This window comes from Diplodia corticola (assembly GCF_001883845.1).
Source record: "Diplodia corticola strain CBS 112549 chromosome Unknown scaffold1, whole genome shotgun sequence".
Lineage (NCBI taxonomy): Eukaryota > Fungi > Ascomycota > Dothideomycetes > Botryosphaeriales > Botryosphaeriaceae > Diplodia > Diplodia corticola.
The window spans coordinates 1,912,892-1,933,425 of NW_017971480.1; the positions used below are offsets into that span (position 1 = coordinate 1,912,892).

General features: G+C 57.0%; 5 protein-coding genes across 5 annotated transcripts; 2 read left to right on the forward strand and 3 right to left on the reverse strand.

Annotated features, from left to right (window-relative positions):
- Positions 1-969: 969 nt before the first annotated feature.
- On the forward strand, positions 970-2,929 carry BKCO1_1000606 (c6 transcription factor; the record flags this gene model as incomplete). The annotated part of the gene is made up of 3 exons (XM_020270022.1): positions 970-1,584; positions 1,634-2,631; positions 2,701-2,929. The coding sequence occupies 3 exons, from the start codon at positions 970-972 to the stop codon at positions 2,927-2,929; spliced, it is 1,842 nt and encodes a 613-aa protein (XP_020135464.1).
- Positions 2,930-3,960: 1,031 nt separating this feature from the next.
- On the forward strand, positions 3,961-8,470 carry BKCO1_1000607 (abc transporter pmr5; the record flags this gene model as incomplete). The annotated part of the gene is made up of 4 exons (XM_020270023.1): positions 3,961-3,975; positions 4,118-7,006; positions 7,060-7,377; positions 7,430-8,470. 4 exons carry the CDS (start codon positions 3,961-3,963, stop codon positions 8,468-8,470), a joined length of 4,263 nt encoding a protein of 1,420 aa, XP_020135465.1.
- A 255-nt stretch (positions 8,471-8,725) lies between these two features.
- Positions 8,726-11,421, reverse strand: BKCO1_1000608 (uncharacterized protein; the record flags this gene model as incomplete). Its single annotated transcript, XM_020270024.1, has 4 exons — positions 8,726-9,824; positions 9,875-9,951; positions 10,006-10,930; positions 10,982-11,421. The coding sequence occupies 4 exons, from the start codon at positions 11,419-11,421 to the stop codon at positions 8,726-8,728; spliced, it is 2,541 nt and encodes an 846-aa protein (XP_020135466.1).
- Positions 11,422-12,661: 1,240 nt separating this feature from the next.
- BKCO1_1000609 (glycoside hydrolase family 93 protein) lies at positions 12,662-13,732 on the reverse strand (the record flags this gene model as incomplete). Its single annotated transcript, XM_020270025.1, has 1 exon — positions 12,662-13,732. The coding sequence occupies one exon, from the start codon at positions 13,730-13,732 to the stop codon at positions 12,662-12,664; it is 1,071 nt and encodes a 356-aa protein (XP_020135467.1).
- A 726-nt stretch (positions 13,733-14,458) lies between these two features.
- On the reverse strand, positions 14,459-16,866 carry BKCO1_1000610 (alpha-n-arabinofuranosidase a; the record flags this gene model as incomplete). Its single annotated transcript, XM_020270027.1, has 8 exons — positions 14,459-15,128; positions 15,323-15,435; positions 15,497-15,648; positions 15,698-15,730; positions 15,782-15,858; positions 15,912-16,239; positions 16,298-16,568; positions 16,729-16,866. The coding sequence occupies 8 exons, from the start codon at positions 16,864-16,866 to the stop codon at positions 14,459-14,461; spliced, it is 1,782 nt and encodes a 593-aa protein (XP_020135108.1).
- Positions 16,867-20,534: the final 3,668 nt, after the last annotated feature.

Sequence of the window (20,534 nt, forward strand, 5' to 3'; positions counted from 1 at the left end):
ACGGGCAGCAGGGCCGACGAGATCCGACAAAAATAGCCAGGACGGGGCAGGCGGTGATTGGCTGCAGGTGCGGTTGCCGTTTAGACTTTCCTTAGCGCCCAGACTCGGCCTCTCCTGCCGCGCCCGACAAGACGCGCTGGCGGCCACTCGAAACACCCTCCAGAAATTGCTTCCGCTCGTCTTCTTGCAATCCTTGGGCTGAGCCTCGTTTGCCGCCTGCGCCTCTTCCGCCGCGCTCCCGCCCAGAGCCATGTTCTTTCCCAGTCCATGCTCTGCTTCTGTTCAGCATCCGTTTCACGACTCCCCACCAAATCAGGACTTCACTCGATGATGCGGCCGAGTCTTGGCCTCACCCATCTTCGCAACCACTCGTATCCATTCGTCGAGGCCGCCAACGGTCATCTACTCCCGCACCCGCAAATTATCGCCGTTCGTTGTTCCCGCGGCTCCGCACCTAGAGCCATGGGAGCATCGCATGCTTCATGACAGCGCGCAACTCATCCTACTCCGCAGCCATGTTGTACCTTCTTCCTCATCGTGATCATGGTGTTGAGGACCTCATAAATTCACGTGCAGCGGGGATATCGCACCTAGCCAATCGCGGTTAGGCGTGGTCTTTGATCGACGCCGGGACGTCTCTCCAGCCTGCTGACGAAGCAAAACATCGTCAAACTCTCCACCGACCTTCCTTCGTGACCGACCTCTAAACGGCCGACGAGAGGGTCGCCTGATCCTGGCAGGAAAATGCCACCACACTCTGGAGAACGCCCATCTACCAGAGCTTCTCGAGCATGCACCGTATGTCACGCTAGAAAGGTCAAGTGCAGTGGAGGCCAGCCGTGCCACTCCTGCGCCCATGCACACCAAAGCTGCGAGTATGCTTCTCCAGAGCCGAATCGGAGGAAACGAAAAGCCTCCGTACTTGCTGATCCCCCGCGCATTGCTCCCGCTCCCCCCCTCCCGACTCGAATGACATCCGATTCTCTTGCAGGAACCCCGCATGACCGTCTTCTCGACCCAGCCGAGCACAAGCGACAGCAAGAGATAAGGACTGGCATCGGAGTCCATGACCCTGAATCCGGATCCTTCCAGTTCTACGGTCCTGCCTCCCACTTCTGCTTCCTGGACAGGATATATCAGCGTATCGACCGCATTGGCCACGTCGGCATGCCCAAAGGTGTCCGCAAATGGAGACTGCACCACTTCATGTTTGATTTCCGAAATCCACACGGTCCACTAAGCGACACATTGGCCGAAATCCATATCCGGAAGGAGATGGGCGACGGATTTATTGCCGAGTACTTCAAGACTATCCACCCCCAGGCCCCTGTTCTCCTCAGATCTGAAATCGATGAAACCTGGTCCAAGCTCTGGAGTCCCCCGGCCATCGACAGGAAACCACTGAAAGGCAAAGAGCTGGTTTTCCTGGTTCTCGCCATAGGGGCGAGGGCGTCTTCTGTAGCAGCCAAGTCCGATGCCTGCCGGCTCGAAAACTGGGCCGCATATTTTGCCGAAAGAGCAGACACATCCTCGACTTTCATGCTGGGACCAACTCTGAAGGGAATCCATTTCATGGTCTTGAAGGTGCGTCTTCTGCCCTCCTATGACTAAGAAAATGCTGATCGATGGCCAGGCAATGTATGCGTTTCAGTTGATGAAGCAAAACGACGGCTACCTCTACCTCGGATTCGCTGCCCGGAGCGCGCTGGCTTTAGGCATGCACAAACGCGAAGTCGTCCGAGGCAACAGCTACAGCCAGCACAGACTACGAGCCACATTCTGGACAATCTACGGCCTTGAACGCATCGTCTCACTCTTCACTGGCCGTCCTTCCAGCTTCCACGACGACCAGATCGACGCTTCATACCCCGACGACATCATCGACAATCCCAACGCCAAAGGCTCCTGCGCCGAGTTCGCCGCCGCACGCGCCTCCGCCGACATGGGCCGCATCGCCAACAAAATCGCCAGCGACATCTACTCTCCGCGCAGCGGCGTGAAGCGCACGTCGGACCTCCTCGTCGTCCATGCCGTCGCGCATCAGTGCACCGACGCCCTCGAATCCCTCGCCCACTCCCTCCCCTCCTACCTCCAGTTCTACGACCCCGGCCTCCCGCTCGGCGCCGACTGGCAGGAGGTCCAGCGCACGTTCCTAGGCATGTGGTACCATCTCATGCACATCCTGATCCACCGCCCCGCGCTGACCTACGCCACCTTCTTCTCCTCGCGCTTCGAGGCGCAAGAGACGGCGGGCACACTGCTCGACATCAACGCCTCCGTGGCCGCGTCCGTCGCGTCGGCAAAGGCCATCATACAGATGGCGAATGACGCGTGTTGCAAGCGTGCCCCGTTCCTAAAGTCCGATGGAAGTGTGGCGTTTTTCTTGCTGGTCGCGAGCATCACGCTGCTGTACGATGTGCTGGATCCGGCGACAACGCCCGGGTATGCAAGAAGTACGTTTGAGGTTGTGGAGAGCGCGATTGGGACGCTGGAGACGATGCAGCATGTGGGGCCGAATAACAGCAAGGAGCTCAGTCTAGATATCATGAAGTTTGCGAAGGATGCGTTGGCATCGGGGGGTGAGGAGGTTGGGTTGGAGAGGGACTTGACGGGGGCGTTTCCATGGTTGAGGTATGTTGATGTTTTTGTCGTCGTGGTCGTGGGATTGTAGGCGTTGGCTGACTGACGGGTGGCTGGCAGTAATGTTTTCGCGGAACCGTTCACGGGGTTTCCGTCCATGTTGACCGAGGACATGATACCGCCGGATGTGCAGCAGACACCCGAGTACCCGGCTGCGTTGGTTCAGGACACGAGGGATGCCGCTGATGGCGGTGTGACGGCAGCGACGGTGGCGAGTGGGACGCAGTATATCTCGCAGTGGCCGCCATCGGGCGAGGGGATTTTGGATATCCCTGACAGTCTGATGTGATGATGTCTTGTTGTCCCCTGGGTCTTGTCCATACACGTGGTCGTGGAAACTCTCAATGCACGAAAATAATGGCTCATGATAGGGATTCGCCGTTTTGCCATCATGGAAGCAGCTCTCACCGGCCGATGCGCCACGCCATACGATATGGATGGCCGGCAATGCCGCTGAAATTCTCCTGCGACCGATGTGTAGCTACGAGGAACTCGGAAAGCTGCCTGCCGACCCCCCGATCGGTGTTTCAATATACTATTCAGGGCCCAATAGATAGCTAAGTCTGCCACTCGTTCAGTGAATACAATAGAATCACGCACCATGGCTACTCTCTCAGAAAGAATGAGCTCAGTCGACTCGTCAGGGGTCGACCTTCAGCAAGCCCGGTTACTGTGGGTTGCGAGCTAAGGGATGTCAACCGTGTACGGCCACGACCAGCCGTGCCTCATGAAACCCACAAGCAGCGAAAGGCATCGGTGGGCAGCGTTGTGGTTGATTGGCTGGTTCGGGCCGCACGGGTTGCTCTTTATCCGTCAGCACTGAGCTCGGCGTCGACTGGCCAATCAAAGCTTTGGAATGCCTTGTCTCGGACCGATTCAGCTTGAGGACCAGCATCGCGAACTCACTTTCAGATAACTTCGTGACAACCAATCAGTTACACGTGGGCACGGGCGGAAGTCGCACGGTGTCAGCTCATTAGTTCCTTTTCCGCATCTGCGGAGTATTTGCGTCAGTTGGGAAAGGAATCCAGATTCCGACGCCTTTACTGAGACCCATCGTCGGCCCGAGATGGCCTTTCATGATGTTGTCTTCGGTGTAAGAGACTGATGGTTTTTTTTCTTCGACAAGTCACTGATAGCGGTGTACGCGCTTGAGCCAAATGACAAACTTGGTGGTATTCCACTATGCGGATGCCACAATGAAATGCTTTAAAAATCTGTTCGATCATTTCGAGATTCTCAGCAGACGAAAGACAGAGAGCTTCTCCCGCCTCGCTTCAAAAGTACAAGAGCAGTTCATAGACAGGACATCACTTCACAATGGCCTCTACGAAGGTAAGTGCTCCTCGTGACGATGGTGTCACCAACAGTTTCCTTCCCAAACCTTCCTACTCCCAACCCAAGACGAACTCTTTCTCCGATGCCACCGCACGGCCTCGACACCATTCACAAAACCCCCTAACCATCCCACCTGCAGACCACCCCCTCCCGCGCGGACCGCCTCCCCATCCACCGCCCCTCGGGCCGCTCCCTCGGCCTCACCTTCCACGCCCTCACCGTGCACGCCGCCGCCGCCGCCGCCACGCGCCCCACCGTCCCCGACGTCCCCGAACTCCTCCGCCGCGCCGTCGCCGTCCCGCTCGCGCTCCTCTCGCGCCGGCGCACCGCAACCCCCCTCCGCACAACCATCCTCCACCCCATCACCGGCGTCGTCTACCCGGGCGAGTGCCTCCTCGTGCTCGGGCGGCCGGGCGCGGGGTGCTCGACGGCGCTGCGGGTGCTGGCGAACGAGCGCGCGCCGTTCGCGCGGGTCGAGGTCGAGGGCGAGCTGCGGTATGCGGGGCTGGGCGCGGACGCCGTGGCGAGCGGGTACGGGGACGAGGTGGTGTACTGCGGGGAGGAGGACGTGCATTGCGCGAGGTTGGGGGTGGGGGAGACGGTGCGGTTTGCGGTGCGGTTGCACGGAGGAGGCGCGCGGGGGCATCGTCGGCTGGGGGACGGCCGGGAGGGAGGGGGGTTCGATGTTGAGGGGGTGACGGGCGCGCTGCTGGCGGCGCTGGGCATCGGGCATGTGGCTGGTACGGTCGTGGGGGATTCGTACGTCCGGGGCGTGTCTGGGGGGGAGCGGAGGAGGGTGTCGTTGGCGGAGGCGTTGGCGGGGAATCCGGCGGTGGCGAGCTGGGATGATCCGATTCGGGGGTTGGATAGCAGCGCGGCGTTGAGGTTCCTGCGGATGCTGAAGGAGATGTCGCGGGCGACGGGGATGGCGAACGTGGCAACGCTGTATCAGGCGTCGGAGAGCATGTATGCGGAGTGCTTTGACCGGGTCATGGTGCTGTACGAGGGGAGGATGGTCTACTGCGGACGGACTGGGGAAGCGAAGGGGTACTTTGAAGACCTCGGATTCGTCTGCCGCAGCAGGCAGACGACTGCCGAGTTCCTGACCGCCGTGACGTCGCCGGTCGAGCGGGTGGTGCGGCAGGACCAGCAGGGCCCGGTTCCGCTGGATCCCGACTCCATGGCTAGAGCATTCATCGAGTCGGACCACTACCGGCGGCTCCAAGCCGACAGGGCTCACTACGACGCTACCATCTCCTCCAACCCCTCCTACGTCCGCGCCTTCGCCGCCGAACACGCCCGCCTCCGCTCCCGCGGCGCCCTCCCCCGCTCCCGCCACTCGGCCAGCCTCTGGACCCAAACCCTCGTCGTCACCCGCCGTCACTTCCAACTCGTCCGCAACGACCTCCGCTCGCACCTCGTCGGCTTCCTCGTCGCCCTCACGGCCGCCCTCATCAACGGCTCCGCCTTCTACCACGCCCCCAAAACGAGCACCGGCTCCTTCATGAAAGGCGGCGGCATCTTCTTCACCCTCATCTACTTCTTCCTCGCCGCGCTCCCGCACGTCACCGCCACCGTCTCCGGCCGCACCCTCCTCGCGAAGCAGCACCGGCTCGGCATCCTGCACCCGGCCGCTCTCGTGCTCGGCCAAACGCTCGGAGACGTGCCGCTCGCGGTGAGCGAGGTCCTGGTCTTCACCGCGCCGTACTACTTCCTGCTCGGCCTCGATTCCACCAGCGCCGCCGCCTTTTTCACCTTCTTCGCCGTGCTGTCGGCCTTCTACTGCGCAGCCCTGTCGCTGTTCCGCGCCCTGGGCGCGTGGGCCCCCGGCCACAACGTCGCGCTGCTGGCCGCCGGCGCCGCCTTGCCCGTGTGTCAGCTCTACGCCGGCTATGCGCCGTCCGTTCCCGAGGCGCTTGCGTGGGGGAAGTGGTTGCGCCGCGTGTCGCCCAGCCCGTGGGCGCTGGAGGCGTTGCTGGCGAATGAGTTTGGCAGGATTGAGTTGGCGTGCACCGAGGACCAGCTCGTGCCGAGTGGGGACGGGTATGGGGGCGGGTATCAGGGGTGTCCGCTGCCCGGGGTGGCCAAGGGCGAGACGAGTGTGGGTGGCGAGGCGTATTTGAGGGCGTATTTTGGATACGAGACAGGGCATCTGTGGCGGAATTTTGGGATCGTGGTGGCCATGTGGGCCGTGTATGTCGGGTTGGCTGTGGTTGGGTTGATGGTGACGGTCAGGTTGGCGGGAAACGATGGAGGTGTGTCTTTCAAGCGTGGGGCGAAGATGACAACGCATGGTGACGGTGAGAAGCCACTTTCACGCGACGCTGATGCGGACTTGGATGTGGAGAAGCTGGCTGGCTCTCCCAAGCCGGCACCATCGCCGTCGAACCCACGGCTGGCGACGTCTCCGTCGATATCGGTCCGCGGCTCGCCACAAGACTCGGAGTGCGAGAAGGACGAGAGCAGCGGCGAGGACGAACAGCAAGCCCAGGCCCCAGCTGCCACGGCCTCGGCGGCAACCCTCACTTTCGACAAAGTCACATACACAATCAACGTCAACGGAAGGGAGAAAAGGCTCCTGAACGAAGTTAGTGGTTTCGTCAAGCCAGGCCAACTCACTGCCCTCATGGGCGCGTCCGGAGCGGGCAAGACGACACTTCTCGACACACTGGCACAGCGCAAGACGGACGGAACTGTGTGCGGTGAGGTGCTTTTGAACGGCAGGCCACTGACGGCTGCGTTCGGCCGTGCGTGCGGCTTCTGCATGCAGCAGGACGTCCATGAACCGAACGCAACCGTCCGCGAGGCGCTACAGTTCTCCGCCGTTATGAGGCAGCCCGCCGAGGTGGCCGAGGCAGAGAAGCTGTCCTATGTTGAGAGCATCATCGAACTGCTTGAGCTGGGCCCAATTGCCGATGCTATCATTGGGAAGCCTGGCGTTGCGGGACTGGGTGTGGAGGAGCGGAAGCGCGTGACGATTGGGGTCGAGTTGGCTGCGAAGCCTTCTGCGCTGCTGTTTCTCGATGAGGTGAGTCGGCAGACATGTCTGAGATGATGGTTGATGCTAACGCTTCCTTGAAGCCAACTTCTGGCTTGGATTCGCAGGCCGCCTTCTCGATTGTCCGCTTCCTCCACAAGATCGCCGCCCAGGGCATTCCCGTGCTGTGTACGATCCACCAGCCATCTGGCATCATTTTCGGCATGTTCGACCACGTTCTACTGCTGGCACCCGGGGGCAACACTCTGTACTTTGGAAAGACTGGCCCCAACTGCCAGACGGTGGTCGACTACTTCGCCCGATACGGTGCCATCATGGGAGAAAACGAGAACCCGGCCGAGTTCATACTCAACACCGCGACGACTGCCAAAGACCCCCGAAATGGACTGGGCCCGCACCTGGTCCGAGTCTCCAGAAGCGCAATCAGTCCAGGCCGAAATCACCCATCTGAAGTGCACATCCCTGAGGCCCGAAGGCGACAACCCCAACACCGCCGCCGCATCTGCCTCCGCCCACCGTGCCTTCGCCCTCTCCCTCCCACAACAAATCCTCAAAGTGACCAAACGCCACTTCGTCTCCACCTGGCGCGACGGGCCCTACAACCTCAGCAAACTCTTCAAGTGCCTCTTCGTCGAGCTCTTCATCGCCTTCAGTTTCTACCACCCATCCTCCACCCTCCAAGGCACGCAAAACCGCGTCCTCTTCTTCCTCATCTTCTCCTGGCTCGTCCCCGCACTCATGCCCGACATCCAATCCTCCTGGTTCGCCGCGCACTCGCTGTACACGGCGCGGGAAAAAAACGGCACCTACACGCTCCCCGCGCTCGTCTCGGCCCTCGTCCTCGTCGAGCTGCCCGCGCAATGCGCCTCCCTCTCGCTCGTGTTCCTCTGCGTCTACTGGACGCTCGGCTACCCCGCGACCGCGACCCAGGCCGGCTACGAGTACCTGCTGTTCGTGCTCTACGCCGCGTTCGGCACCGGATTCGCGCAATGCATCGCCGCCTGCTGCCCGACCGAGCGGCTCGCGGGCTGCGCCAACTCGCTGTCCTGGGTCGTGCTCACAGCGTTCGCCGGCGCCGCCGTCCCGCACGCGCTGATGAATGCGTTTTACCGGCGGTGGATGTTTTGGGCCGATCCGCTGCGCTACTTGGTCGGCGGGAGTGCCGCCAATGTGATGCACGGGTTGGAGGTGCGGTGTGCGGAGCGCGATCTGACGAGGTTCGATCCGCCGCCGGGGGAGACGTGTGGGGCGTATATGGCGCGTTATTTGGCGAGGAGTGCCGGGTATTTGGTCGATGCGGAGGCGAGGAAGGATTGTGGGTATTGTGGATATAAGACGGGGGATGAGTATGCGGCATCGTTGGATTTTCGGTGGGAGGGGAGGTGGAGGGATTTGGGCATCTTTGTGGTGTTTTGTGTTGGTAACATTGTGCTTGCGTTTGTTGTGCCGTTGTGGAGGGAGAGGGGGTTGAAAGGATTATGGAGGCGGGGGTAGTCCTGGGTGGGATAGACGGTAGAGGATCTTGATTGAGCGAAAGACGATCACAACGAACCATTCACAGATACACTTAAACTGGAACTATCCCTTCACCCAGCTAGGAGCGTGAGCTCATCACCGAAATTTGACAATCACGTATCAATAATGGAACAACAAAGTAGAGCCACTATTTCAGGGTTTTCCATATGACTATATTGCCTACTTGAAAAGCGGAGTGCTAAGGATTCGGAACACAAAAGACTACACAGTCTTTCAGAGCCTGATAGCAGATAAATGGTGGAAAGAATCAAACGCCTCTTGAGTCATGACATCCGTTGCCCAGAACTCCGCACCCTCCGGGGTAGCGAGCCATCCATCTTTCCATAGCCGATATGCTGCCCATTTCCTTTCGCTAAGTTGCGTGGTATATAAAATCGCACCGCCACCCTCATCATGATCACCGTAGACACATGAATCTACACCAAAGAGGTTGCTGCATGGGAGCCCGTTCCGGTGCCGAGTGCGTGTTTCATGAGAATGGAAACTCTCAATCAGCAGACCAAACATCGAATCGAATGGTGGACGGTAGTAAACTGGCTGGAGACCGGCCTCGCAGCGTAAACATGTGCCTTGTGGCCGCTCATCAGACAGCAGTTCCGGGGCCACAAGATTTGGACCCGCGATGTCACCCACCAACTCTTCCACGTCCTCAGCGCTAGGAGGCTGTAGCCCATTAAGCTCATCCTCGGCCCGAAGTAGATCTTCGATATCAATTCCCGATCTGTCCAAAGCCTGACACCAAACGACCCACGCAGCAGGTGTGAGAGCAGTTTCTGTCGGCGACGTGACACCTGCATCTCGGGGCGAGGCCCCTCGGGATAACAGTTCTTGTAGGAACAGTACCATATCTTCCGCAAATTGGCCGCGAAGTGTAGAGAAACCACAACATGAGAGGCGGTGAAGATAATGGTGAAGAACGCCCTGACCGTGGCGGCTAAATGATCGGACATCGACCCCAGCCTGCAACATCAGCCTCCCGAGCGGGACCATATTAGAGAAATGCGTATCTGCGCATTCAATGAGGAGAGTCTGTCCGTAGGTGCCGACCTCTTGGATGTCCAAGATGTGGTTGAGTAGGAATTGAAACCGATTTGGATTTGCCATTGGTTTTTCTAGGTTGGAAACAACACCGAACTGCGGTGGAGATGGGAAGAACCCAAGAGGCTCGGCGAGGCTGTTAAACAGTTCATTCATTTGGTCACACTCAAAGCATCCAGATGTTGCGAAAAGTCGTATGTAATCCTCGAAATGAACGTCTTCATCTGCTAGATCCCAATGGCCAATGAAGATGTCCAATGCTGTGTCTCCCTTCCTACTGAGATGTTAATTTATGAGGATGTCATTGACTTTAAAGCCACATACGGAGTACAATCGAGCGGGTCGGCTCCGTAACGTATCAGGAGATAGCATATGTCATATCTTCTTTTGTAGACCGCGACCTAGTATGTAGTCAGCAATCTTCCGCCTTTATTGAAGAATTATTGATTTCTTACTCCAAGTAGTGACCAACCGTGTTTATCTCTATCCGCAGCAGAGCATTCTCCACGCTGCAGAATAGCTCGCACCTCGTCAGTGTCACCACCCCATATTTTCTTGATTATCGCGCATCCCGCGGGCACAATACCAAACGTCCGAATGGATGATGAAACCTTCAGGCCATTTCCGGATGCTTCCACGAACGATGCTGATAGGCCAGGAAGGCCGTGTGTTTGGTTCGGCATGAACATGACTCTGAAGCCCTTGAAAGAGGTTGAGAAGTCATTCACGGTGATCTCGCATCCATCGCTCACCCACACGAATAGGTTGCCCTCTGGAGATTGAACCACGATCTCCATCTCTTCGTTTTGCGGACTTTCCAGCTTTTGCTTTCGAAGATGACCTTGGCCTCTTTGCATGACTGAGGAAGATTGCGACCTCCAGTGGTTCAAGATTTGCAGTGCGATTGGTTGAGTCGTTCTTCGAGTACCGTATGGAACAAGGCTGAGGCCTTGTTTTAGTTCTGATGCAGCGAGCAAGTGAACGCCCGACAAGTTGTTGCGCAGCTCGTTCTCCATCCATGTAAGATCAGCCATGGTGGTTCCTGGCAGCGGAGCTCTTTCCAGAACGGATGGCAGGAGCCGATGTACCAGTGACAGTGTTGCAGCTGCATCGGCTGCCGAGCCTTCATGCAGTAGAATCGGGGGGAGGTTCTGGAGTTGATTGTTTTGAACGGCAAGGATATCGGCGTGCAATTGTGCGTGGCCCTCCAGCATTTCGACGTGAGTGTGGTGTTGCCCTGTAAGAATTTGCTGCGAGACAGCTGAATTTCTGTGCATGATGTCAAGAGTATCGCCACGAAGTTGTGTCTGGCCATGAATGACGAGTTTGGTGTTTTCATTTGCGGTCCGCAGTTGTCCGATTTGGAAGAGGTCATTGTTCCTGATTGTTCTATCAGTGAGTGTTGTATTGGGCGAAAAGCACGAGACATACCTTCCCAATGCACTCAAACTGGCATGGGTGAATTTGACGTTTCGTTCAATCCGAGAACATGTTTTGTTGATGGATGACTCTTTCTTGTGAAGCCGGAGTGACTTGAGGATGCGACGACGACGAGAATCGGTATTGAAGATCGGCTCTTCGGCCTCAGCACGAAGAGTTATCAAGTCTTCACTGATGCTTTGGACGAGGCGAAGTATCGACGAAAGGCTCTGAGGACTAACATGGGGCATGGAAGAGCTGCGATAGGCGTCTACCAGATTCTGGAAGTCTTGAAGTAGAATCTGAACCTCACATACGACTTCGAAAGCCCAGCATAAAGATTTCGGGGCATCTCGGAGGGAGGGAATCAGGCTGTGGATTTCGCGGGCTGATTTCAGTGCGACATCAACAAGGCTGATGGCTGCTGCGGCCGTTGAGAACGGATCGGCCATCGTTGCACATCCTCGGCGGAATGTCACTTGTAAGAGCCGGGGTGGAAGCGTTAGCGAAGGAGTAGATAAACGTCAAGGCTTGAAGCGGGGAAAAACAGCGGCTCTCTGATGATTAATACCCCAGGCCTGCCTGTTCGATGCGCGGCTGTGCAAAGTCGGTGACGACACACTTCAGATCGTGGCAGCTTAGGATTGGCAGGCTGAGAGAGCACAACAGAGTTTTGTGGCGCTGCTGGATGCGCCTGGCCAGCTTTTGACCGGTAAGGTTGACTGACAGGCTGACATGCTCAACGCCGTGGCTCTGTCATGCAGGGTTTCTGCTGCAGCACCGAACCGATTCGGTGAGTCCTTGCCGAACAAATGCAGCTCATTGGGAACTCAACTCAGCCTCAGCCACAGCACTGCCAGCTTTGTCAGCTGGCGGTTTCAGCCGCTCGATACAATTGTTTTTCACTAGTGAGGCTAATCAGGCTGCCGCAGATTGATGTGACGACCAATTATTTACGGGATGGGCCGAATATCATGGGCCTGCAGGCGTGTAGAGACCTCGATTCCCGACAGCCTCAAACTAAGCGACCATGTAGCTACGTATATGGCCCTAATGAAACAAGGAAAATGTAGAGCAGTAGGCATAAAGATTGTCTACAACGATTAAGCGCATAGGCCTCTAGCATGACCTATGATTGGAATCACTACAGCATTTATATAATTCCATGCATTATAACTCCCCCGATCTTAAGACTACAGCACGTTATTTTATGATTACTTCTCTTCTATTGCATTCTTCATCGCATCACGCCAGCCGGGATGTCATGCATTATCGCCGGGCAGTTGCGGCGTGCGGGAGTTCTGATTGGCTGAGGATCATTCACAAAGACTGTATATACTAATCCTTGACCAACTACTAATATCCTTGTTTTGATCCTGTTGAGTTTTCCTTTCTGTTCTGTTGATTATACATTTCTTCACTTGAGTCGCCAGACTGGTCAACAAGCATTGGTCTCCATTAAGTTCCCCGGTCCAACGTCCTCGGACTGCGAATATATGCTTCGCCAAAGAGTGCTGGACCCCAGTCCATTGACAACGCGAACAACCGTTCCCTGGCGGCGCATAAGTGTCACGGATGGCTCAGTAGTATATAGGGAACTGGAATGGCTGACCGAAATCGACATTGCATACATCCATTAGGGGGTGGTGTATCGGACATTAAGTGTACTATGTATCCAATCTCACTGTCAAGCTAGTTAAGCACGACCTTCTGCGCGCTCGCAACGCCATTATTCCCAGCCATGACCAAAAAGCTGCTATCATCCAGCGTCAACAGACCAGCCCATTGGCTCGTCGCCTCCATCACCGTCGTCTTATCCGCCCACTCCGTGCCATCCGCGCTCGTCACAACCTTGACAACATAGTCGCCATCCTCATCCGTCTGGAAGCTCACGACCAGGGTGCCGCCCACATTCGCCACCTGCGGCGCCTGCGCATTGAACCCATCGCTCTCGTACACGACCCTACGGTCACCCCACGACGTCCCGTCATACGTGACGGCGCCGATGTGGAACTTGCCGCCGCCCGTCTCGGTCTCGAAGACGGCAATGAGCCCGCCATCGAACTCGGCAACCCCCAGCATGCCGTCCCGGGCATTCGTCAACTCCGCCCCGGTGAAGGTCGTCGCGCTGGACCACGTCGCGCCGCCGTCGGTGCTGGTGCGCACCAGGCTGTCCTGGTCGGCGGCGCTCGTCTCGCGCGAGTAGTACAGCTGCAGGGTGTCGCCGTCGAGGCGCATGAAGGGCTCCCAGTTGCCGTTGACGGCGCCGGGGTCCGAGGCCGGGGTGCTGAGGTACGCCCACGAGGCGCCGCCGTCGTCCGAGTAGCAAACCGTGATGCGGAAGTACGTGTACGTCTGGTCCAGCTCCTGGTCGTGGTTGCGGAACGCGACGAGCAGCCGCCCGCCGGGCAGCTCGATCGGGAATGGGTTGTCGATGTCCGTCGTGTTGGTCGGGCCGGACGCGGCGGTGCCGAGCGGGTTCCACGTCACGCCCGAGTCGGGGGACGAGGCGAGCGTGATGACGGACTCGCCCGTGCCCGACGGGAAGGCGGTGAAGGCGCCGAGGATGGCGCCCGAGGAGAGGAAGTTTGCCCGCGGGTACGTGCTGCTGCCGGTGGACATGGGGTTGAGCGCGCCCGAGAGGCTGGGTGTCAGGCCCGCGCGGCGGTGGAGAGACGTGGGCGAGGCGACGACGGTGGTGGAGGTGGCGGCGAGGAGGGCGCAGAGGCCGGTGAGCCAGGCGCGCGGCTGAGGGGAGAGCATGGTGGATGGTCCGGCGGGGGAGGTCGTGGGAGGACTGGTTCAGGCTGCGGGCATGCTGGTCCGGCGAGGGGTGGGCGAGGGATGGGTGGTGTTTTTGTATCGTGGTGCTGGCGGACAAGGCGCTGGCTAGTGACGTTTGGTGTTTTCGTTTCAGGGCCGAGCGCCGTTGCAGATTGCATGGATTGGACTTATATTTGGAAAACCAACAGTTGCGACTCCACATTTAGTGGAAAGGGGCGTCAGCTGTTAAGCCAGATCAAGACGCGAAGGATTCTGGCCCCCATTCGTCATTGGTCTGATCGCTTGAGCACTGTCTCTCCACAAGCCACCTTCGGTTAGGCTAGCCCTGTACAAACTCGTCATTGGCTGATCTGATCTTCTCGAGCTTATGACCGCTCTTCCTTCAGGAACTGCATCGCTGCATCACCTAATCTCTGTTGCGCGTATCCTCGGGGCATTATCTGGGAATGGTTCATGAGGGATATATTCTCCATGGTCTGACTGTTCAGGCTGCGAGGTCGGATAATATGCCGAAGTGATGGGGTGTCATCAGATGTTTTTTGGTAGGATGTTTGGCATCGAGACGGACGAGAGAAGCCGCTGCTTGATCACAAGGAGAAGTCATCCGGAAACAGACAATATGTTCATCGGCTATACGACAACCCACCTTCCGAATACCATCCCATCACCGCCTGGGACGCGGGAAAGATGTAAGCAACTACCCCATCAGGACGTCGCCAAAACCGCCACACTCCAAGCCGGCAGCGTAATCTCAAACGTCCCGTCACTCCCCTCAAGCGTACTCGTCACCGGCACCACCACCTCACCGGCCTCCACACTATTCGCCGCCGTCCGCTCCCCCGACAACGTCGTCAACGCCCCGCTCGTCGCCCCCTCCACACCCACACTAACACTCTGCTCCACATCCCCATAATTCGCCAACTTCACATACACCGCCGCGCCATCCCCATCCCCCGACGCACTCCAATACACAGGCCCAAACGCGCCATCGGCCTCCACCGCCCTCGTCTCCGACCCCCACGCCCCCGCAAACATGCGCTGCACGAAATAACTCGTGCTCCGCACCACCTGCCCGGGCGCCTGCGCGAACGCCACCAGATCCGGCGTCCACTGCGTGTCGTTGACGAGCTGCAGCAGCGGGGCGTACGCGGCCATGCGCACGACGTCGGCGTTGCGCTCCAGCCCGGCCATGTAGACGGCCTCGGCGACGCTGCACGCCACGGATGGCAGCGCCGCGTGCGTGCCGTCCGCCAACGTGTAGCACGCGAACTCGCCGACGAAGACGGGCTGCGACCGGTTGGCGTTGTCCCACTGCGAGAAGTTGGCTACCAGGTCCGTCTCCGAGGCGTAGGTGTGGTAGTCTTGCACGACGCCGCTGGGCAGCGGTGAGGGGAGGCAGGCGGATCCGCCGGATGCGATGGCTGCGGAGGCGATGATGGTGAGGTTTGGGTGGGCGGCTGTGATGGCGGCGTGGAAGGCGGAGAAGCGGGTGGGGTAGGTGGAGCAGCCGCCGCCTGGGGTTTGTGTTAGTTGGGGGGTGGTGGAGTGTGTGGGGGAAGGGGGGTGGACGTGCCGAGGTAGTCTTCGTTGCCGATTTCGACGTGGGTGAGGGTGAAGGGGTCGGGGTAGCCGAGGGAGGCGCGGAGGGAGCCGTATGTGGTGGAGGAGTCGCCGAGGATGAACTTTGTGGGAGGGGTTGATCAGTGTGAGAGGAGGAGGCAGAGGTTGGTGGGGGTGAGATACCTCCAGTTCGTTCAGCACGTCGTCTACGTAGGGAGTGAGAGCATCGCCGGTGATAGGCGTATTTCCACCCGATTCCAGGGCGAAACCGTCCCAAACACCAAGAATTGGGGCGAGGCCCATGTCTTCGCACCATTCAAAATACTCAATCAGACCTATAAAAGCCATCAGCGTGACCCTACCAAGCCACGAGTTACCACTTACCGAGTGCATCCGTGTTTGGGTATCCCCAAGTCCCTGATCGGTGGTTAACATTTTGTAGCCCACCATGATTCCGAAATCACATACCCTGACGACCCGGACGATCCTCCAACGGACCTAAGGTTTCGTTCCACTTCCAGCGGTTGTCCTCGCTGTAGCCCTCGCTGAAAAGCCGTTAACGGCCGGTTGTTCGCAAAGCATCGCGGACGCCACTTACAGATTATTACCGCCGGGAAAGCGCAAGAAAGTTGCTCCCATATCGTTCAGGACGTTGGCAATAGCAGGCTTTAATCCGTTCTCTCTGTTGTTAAATGTAGGGGGGTACAGCGTGATGAGATCAAAATATAAGGTTGAGCCTGCAGTGCTCTCTCCGTCAAATGTCAGAGTCCATAGGTTGTTACCATTCGGAGCCTGTTCACTCTCAAAGCTCGTTTCGTAGTAGCTATAAGCACTGGTGTTGCTGGATACATCGAGCGTAGTGCTGGCGTACTCTGTACCGCTGTAGTTGCCGACAAGCTTGATGGTGACGTTGCCAGTGTAGTCGCCTCCACATTTTGACATCAGTCCGCATTCACAGCACTTTGATTTCGGTTGAATAAATACCCTTGATCCAGAAGGAAGTTGAGTACTGATCGGCATTGACGAGAATTCCCCAGTAACCTTCATTGCTGAAGCCCACATCTCCGGTCGTGCCGTCTGGAACGGCTACTGCCAGTGAGTATGGGATAGCCGAGGAGAGAGGATTCTCAGCATCGACCGTCAGTTCGACGTCTCCCACAGTTCCATAAGCAGTGGTCGTTTGATCGTCCCCTTGGAAGCCGTTGTTGCGGAGAAGTTGACCGTGGATACCACCATCGCCCGAGTGGTTGATGTCCTGGGGTATTTATCAGCAGATCGATGTTGCAATTTTCCCTTTGCTCTTTCCTTTGAGTCATGCAGTAAATAATGGGATCTTTGCAGTGCCGACGCAGGGGAAGTTACGAACGGTAAGAAGAAACAGTTGAGAAAGGAAAAAGCGTACGAGAACAACTCACCTCAAACATGAAGCCATGCATTAGCGGCGAAGTAGCATTGCCCGCACTTGTTGAGACGGTCAGATTGATTCCCGCAGCATGTCTGGCAAGAACAGCAACAGCTCCGACGCGTGTGACGGCGGAGACCAGCCGGTACATGGTTATTTGGAAGAACGAGAAGCCGCAAAAGGTCTTTATTCCAGTGTCTTGAGATTTGTTTGGGCAATAGAGTGGACTATGGTAGACTCGAGCACGCGGCCATCATTATAAGAGAACGACACCACCGGTGGGCGCTCCATGCAGCGCCATATAGCATCGGCAGAATGGAATAAGAAGGCAAGGTACATTAGCCGTCACGAGAACCAACTGCGGGGCCGGTGGCGCGCTTGAGCTCGCGGCTAGAGCGTGGTAGTGAGGAGCATGAGAAGTTGAAATGAGCTGGGGTTGCTGTACGGTCCGTGGATGGAGAGCGGGCTATACGACAGCAGTAGCGCCGTATGCGGGCAAAGTCACGGCATGTGCAGCTGATACGAGGTGCATTCGTGGCAGGTTCCCCGAAAGAGAAACATAGTGGTCATGGAGAGGGGAAAGAAGAGGGGTACATGCAACCCAATTCTTGGACGGCAATCTCGGAGATTCCTGGTGTGCAGACCGCGGCTATCTTGGAAATTCCCCAAACCCACCGGAGCGGAGACTTGAGAAGCGGTCGCGATGTTGGCATGTGCCCAAATTCCGGGGCCCCACGCGGGGTACGTAACTGCCGGATCCCCGCTCGTGTTGTGGCATGGCCAATGAAACGAACGCAATCCGCATGTCTCAGCCACTGCCGCACCCGCTGTCAAGTGGTTATCCGCTTTCCTTTGCCGTCTGCAAACCTGTAGGCTCGGCCTCCGAAGGGAGCACTAACTCCGATAGGCCCTGCAAACACGGCCTCCCGGCCGGTAGCACTTCCCAATCAGCGACCGTAGCTTTGCGCGTTTTAGTTCTATTGGAGCGGTGTACGCGCGTTCTTCACTATGCTGCGTAGACTTTCTCCACGGGCATTTGGGGAATGCATGAACACAGGCTGTTTCTATTGGAAGTTCAGGAACAGGAGATCATCCTTGCGGATTACTCGCCCATTTATCATGACTAGAACATGGAAGGGTAGACACACCATCTTGATCTGATGGCCGTAAGTACAACTTGATGCGACATTTGATAGTAGAGTGACCTGTGGCCCGACGGAAGGTGTCTGTAAGCACTATCTTTGGTGTTGAATTAAAGTTTCGCTCCCGTCGAAAGGGAAAGCTGAGCTGGCAGGAAACTATTAATGCCTGCAGCGCATCTTCATGGTCACGTAATCCCTGATGCAGGCTATTTGTGAAACGATGCATGTATGCACCATCTGTTATTTTTCATTAGTACGATGACCAGCATCTTTGAGGCCTCTCGCAGGCTTTCGAAAGATATTATCAAAGTAAATTAAACTATGGATATAGACTATCCGAATTGAGCCCCTGCTTTAATATCACATATAGAATTTTGGTTTTGGTGGAAGTATCGTTTGATGGCGAGTTCGGCTTCGGATGGCAGAATGAAGAGCTATCAATGCGCGCAGCTTGATATGTAACCCAAGTTGGAGTCTTTCGAGCACACGTAAAGTTCTTTTGTTGAGGTCTGTATATGCTGTCCAAGTATAAGGCATGTGCAGCGAACAATTTCCCCTTGACACCCCCCACATGACAGATTCTTCGACCTCTCTCAGACGCTGCAAAATCGTCTCTCACAGCTTGTCAACAAAGGCAACAGTACCCTCTCAGGACAGCCGAACCGAACACACCATCATCAACAGTAGCCGGGCCAGAATATGGAAAGCCAGACGGGCTCGAGAACATACACCGCCTCTCAACCCACTCATTCTGCGCCCTATAAATACCCGGGAAACTTGCCGCTTCGCTCGGCACGACCGTCGCCTCCGAAACCATAACCTGGAACCTGCGCACAGTTGGAAAACACCTCGCGCGTCGGCGGCCTATGAAGGCCGATGTGCTCGATGGGCAGCAAGTACTGGCCAGCCGGCACAATCGCCAGAATGGTAACATTAAACGTGCCCTCATCGTAGCTGCGCCGATTAGAGGCTGGATCGAGCGCGCGATGAATTTTGACGTCGGCTGCAATCTCTCTTCTTGCATTCGTGGCCATGGCCTGCACAAATTCTCGCGGTCCTACTATTGCGCGAGATTGCCAGTGCTATGTCTTTGTGACCGAAGGCTGGCGGATCTTTGCTGGATGAATCATGCGTCTGTCACACATGGCATGGAGAAATGAGGTGTCGATCCTCGCCGTTGTGAGAAAGTGCGTTTGTAGAACGTTCTCGACGGCGTGTCTCGGAGCTACGGTTCAGGGCTACGATTCAGTGATTGGCAGAATCATCAACTCACGTTGTCAGGAGCAAGGATTCAACAGTTTATGTGTGGACTCGACGACTCGGAGCTCCGCTTGTGGCTCACCGAGGTCAAGTTTGACGGCCGGGGTCAACAGGGATGTGGGTCAGAAGCTTGGCGGTCGGGGGAGACTTGGCTGACCACGAGGGTGTTGATGACAGTCATGCATAAGCCCCGCCGGGCTAGGAACAATCTCTTACCGGCCCAAGGATCAGCAAACCTGCATGAAGAACCTATTCATAGCGCGATATCACAGCCCTAATGCATCATCGAACACACCTATCTTTCTTCTGAAGAGAAGGGTGTAAAAGTCGGACTGGGGAGGGCATGACAGCAAGGCGTGGCTGAAGATGCGCTAGGCAGGCAGCAGGTGGGCTGTGCAGAGGACATATGACTGATAATGCGTAAGTATAATTGCTGCCTACAAATGCCTTTCATTGTTGCGCAAGTCTGTGGTTACGCTTCGGGAACCAAAGGCGGCCGCACTCACCGCAGCCACTACTCCCTCCAAATGAATCTTTGGGACTTCCGAAGTGCGAGAATGCATAAAGTCTGACGTTTCTCCTCAGCCGCGTTCCCGATAAGATATCAGCGCGGAGTGGGGGCCGGAATGTGTACAGCCGAGCTCTCACCTGGTTTTGTGGGGGCCGGTGGTCAATGCCGGGAAGCGCGATCATGCGGACAATCACGAGCTACTTCTCATCCCGGTTACCGGATGAGGACTGGCATCGGAGTCCATATCTGGAGAAAGGAGCGTCACTGGGACTGGGGATGCTGACCACCCAGGCGGCGGTTGGGCGGCCTCCGAGTCGGTGTGGCAGGGCAAGAGTACATGGATGCCTTGGGCTCAGCCGCACTCTGCACAGCCCTACCGGATCTATATTCGACGTTGTACAAGTGTATAAGAGCTGCAGCGGGAAGGTGCATCGCAGTCATATTCAACGCATCAACTCAGCACACCACTGGACACTCCATCATATCTCCTCGACTACTTCTGCATCACGAGAATGAACTTCATCCTCTTCAGTCTCACAGGCTTCATCGCCTTGGCCTTCTACTTCCTCTTCCCTCTTTCACAGAAAATTGCGTGTGGCCTACCGATGGCAATCAGCGGCGCAAGAGGAACCGAAAAATCGAGCACAACGCGGCTACCCAACGAGCAAACACCAAAAAACTCGCCGAAACCCGAACGCAGATTGAGGACGGTGAGGTTTTGGGACCATATCTAGGGGGCAAATCAAGGAAACTTGCATACCTTCAGCCTTAGCCCCGACGTCACGCCAGGGTACTGTTCCAGCCCGGAGTCGCACTACTTGACGACCAAAGTGGCTTTGGATGGAGAGTGAGGGATACGAAGACAGTCTGCACAACGAGACAGTAAACTGTTGGTACACAAAGATG